The 2931-nt window shown below is 41.0% G+C and overlaps 1 protein-coding gene across 2 annotated transcripts in view; it reads left to right on the forward strand.

Moving 5' to 3' along the window:
- The first annotated feature begins 246 nt into the window (after positions 1-246).
- Positions 247-2931, forward strand: part of LOC109877412 (beta-1-syntrophin) — a 69141-nt gene continuing 66456 nt past the window's right edge. The window contains exon 1 of one of the 2 annotated variants that reach the window (XM_031811947.1): positions 247-1231. In XM_031811947.1, the coding sequence (XP_031667807.1) occupies positions 706-1231 (526 nt within the window). In that variant the 5' untranslated portion in view covers positions 247-705. The remainder of the gene's footprint in view (positions 1232-2931) is intronic. The other variant, XM_031811948.1, reaches the window with a different exon arrangement.

The following is a 2931-nucleotide window of genomic DNA, read 5'->3' on the forward strand; positions in this document are numbered from 1 at the left end:
TATGATCCATTACAAATAACTCATAGAATATGCTCATTCCCAATTTGCCTATAATAATGCATATTTGTAGATTATTAGGTTATTATAGGCTATTTTACACGTGTATTGAACATTGAAAGTGCATTTAGTCCGTGAGATGTTAGGAAATACGAATTCACTTGTTTTTAATGCAAGTTTTGTGTTTAACCCCCACAACAAATCCGCTGCCGAAGCCGAGCAAACCGTGCGCACCTGGCACGCTGCACAAGAGAGAGGGCGGGACAGGCAAAAGTCTACTAGTGGACACCTCCAAAGTTCCAACTGTCCCAACACTGGGACATTCCTTTACACGGGTCGCCCTCTGAATAAAACCCAGCATGCCTGGTAATGTTTGTCATAGGGTGGTAATAATGTATGTAATACGGCTGTGATAAGGTATGACGCTCTATATTTACGTTAGTGTGGGCTACACATGTCATTTGAACTTCAGCACAGCTCTCGGCAGTGTTCTGTGTGGATAGAAATGTGATTTGCTTAGTGGGATTGCCCTTCGAGTTTGCTCCACCCAAAGAGGATATGGGCTGTTGGAGCAGGGACTGGGTTATGTTGCCAAAAAAAAGAGCCGTTAGCTGAAGTTGCTGAACTATTGGAAAGCCATGCTGAGAAGTTCGGGGGTAAAGTCCTATTTGAGTTTTAATCACATGGCATTTTAAGAATGCTTCAAAGATGGCGGTAGCTACAGTAATATCGGGGAACCGAGTAGAAAAAAGTGGATTTTTAGAGGTTTTAGTGAGGGACCGATGGCACAATGTTTTGGCCAACTTGAACGGAGAAGCTCTAACGTTGAGTTGCGAGGACCTGGGAGAGAATGTGACCCTAAACGGCCTCACCAATGGATCTTACGGGTGCAACGCAACTCAACCGGATCACACAAACAGTCCGAAAACTGCGGTGAGGACAGCTTTCACGGATTTACAGGAGCAAGTCCCAGAGGCGATCGCAAACAGAAAAAGATGTGTGAAAGTAATAAAGCAAGAGGTAGGAGGACTCGGCATCAGCATAAAGGGAGGAAAAGAGAATAAAATGCCGATACTTATTAGTAAGATCTTCAAAGGTCTGGCTGCGGATCAAACCCAAGCCTTGTATGTCGGTGACGCGATTCTGTCCGTGAACGGTGTGAACCTGCGGGACGCTACGCATGACGAGGCGGTGCAGGGGCTCAAACGAGCCGGGAGAGAGGTGACGCTAGAAGGTAAGAACGGAACGGGACCAACTGTCGTTCGATACATTCTTTCTTGGTGAAGTGTGGGGGCCCGGGGGCGTCCTCAAATCTAAATGCAGGCTGCCAGAGGAATTACGCACATTAATATTTCTGCTCTCAAACATATGAGTGATCAACCTCTGTCAACTGGGTCCACAAACAAACATGAATCTTTTTTTTCTTCTTTGATTTTCTAAATACTTTCAATATTATTACTTTCAATATTAATTTCCAATCATTTCCAATTTCCAATGCCGGGGCAAAAGGATGCCCATTTGAAACTCCAAAATAGTGTTCATTTTTGGGGGCAATAATGAAGATTAACTGAAAAATTCTTATGTTGTTTCTTGCAATAGCCTTCCCTGACTTTAAAGATTATTTATCTCGAAACTGTGATTCCTAAAAGATGTGTCTGGAGATTTGGTCAACTCAAATCAGGAATGAGCAGGGTGAGCTCTACCATAATGACCTCTTATTCATGTTCTCATTACATGTAGTGCAACAAGACCACTTATGGTCTGTAAAGTTCTCAAATTAAGCAATAATGCAGGAGGGGGTGTGGTATATGGCCAAAATACCACGGCTAAGGGCTGTGTCGGAGTGCCTGGACACAGCCCTTAGCCGTGGTATATAGGCCATATATCACAAAACCCTGAGGTGTATTATAGCATAAATATATTTAAACAAACATAATTGGAATTACCATGGTAACAACCAACTATCAACTCTCTCTCCCTGATTTATAGATCAAATCAAATGTATTTATAAAGCTCTTCATACATCAGCTGATATCTCAAAGTGCTGTACAGAAACCCAGCCTAAAACCCCAAACAGCAAGCAATGCAGGTGTAGAAGCACGGTGGCTAGGAAAAACTCCCTAGAAAGGCCAAAACCTAGGAAGAAACCTAGAGAGGAACCAGGCTATGTGGGGTGGCCAGTCCTCTTCTGGCTGTGCCGGGTGGAGATTATAACAGAACATGGCCAAGATGTTCAAATGTTCATAAATGACCCGCATGGTCAAATAATAATAATCCCAGTAGTTGTCGAGGGTGCAACAGGTCAGCACCTCAGGAGTAAATGTCAGTTGGCTTTTCATAGCCGATTATGATAGAATATGAATCTGAATGAAGTAAAACATCAACTCTGTCAGAGTGCTGAACAATCTAATAGGATGGTTGTTTTTATTGGGGATTTTTAAAATTAATTATTTTCCATAACTTTACAAACGTTTGTATTTAACTTCAACTTTTAGAGGCAAAAATATCTGTTTTGAGTATCTGTTGTCAACTCTGTAAGTGGCTTGTCAACTCTGTCACTTGATGGCTAACCACCTTAAAATCTTCTTTTTTTGTGTGTCAATATTCTGAGAAAATAATGTGTAATCACTGTTCTGCAGCAATAGGCTTAAACAATGTAACTATTTTCTGTACAAGACTTAAGGGTTCATGTTTGCTTTATAAATGTTGTTTTACGTTCTAAATCTAGAAAAACTCAAATTAGCCATGGAGCATTATATATTGCTATAAAACAAAACATTTTCACCTGCTAAAATAAATGTTTTCAATAGGCCTATCAGCAACGTCAACAGTTTACAGAATAAGGATATCATATTATGTCCCTTGTTGGTAAATATTTAGGTGACTCCCTCTCCATGTTGCGAAATCAAATACTTTGAATTTCTGAGGAAATCT

Source organism: Oncorhynchus kisutch, unplaced genomic scaffold, assembly GCF_002021735.2.
Source record: "Oncorhynchus kisutch isolate 150728-3 unplaced genomic scaffold, Okis_V2 Okis02a-Okis13b_hom, whole genome shotgun sequence".
Lineage (NCBI taxonomy): Eukaryota > Metazoa > Chordata > Actinopteri > Salmoniformes > Salmonidae > Oncorhynchus > Oncorhynchus kisutch.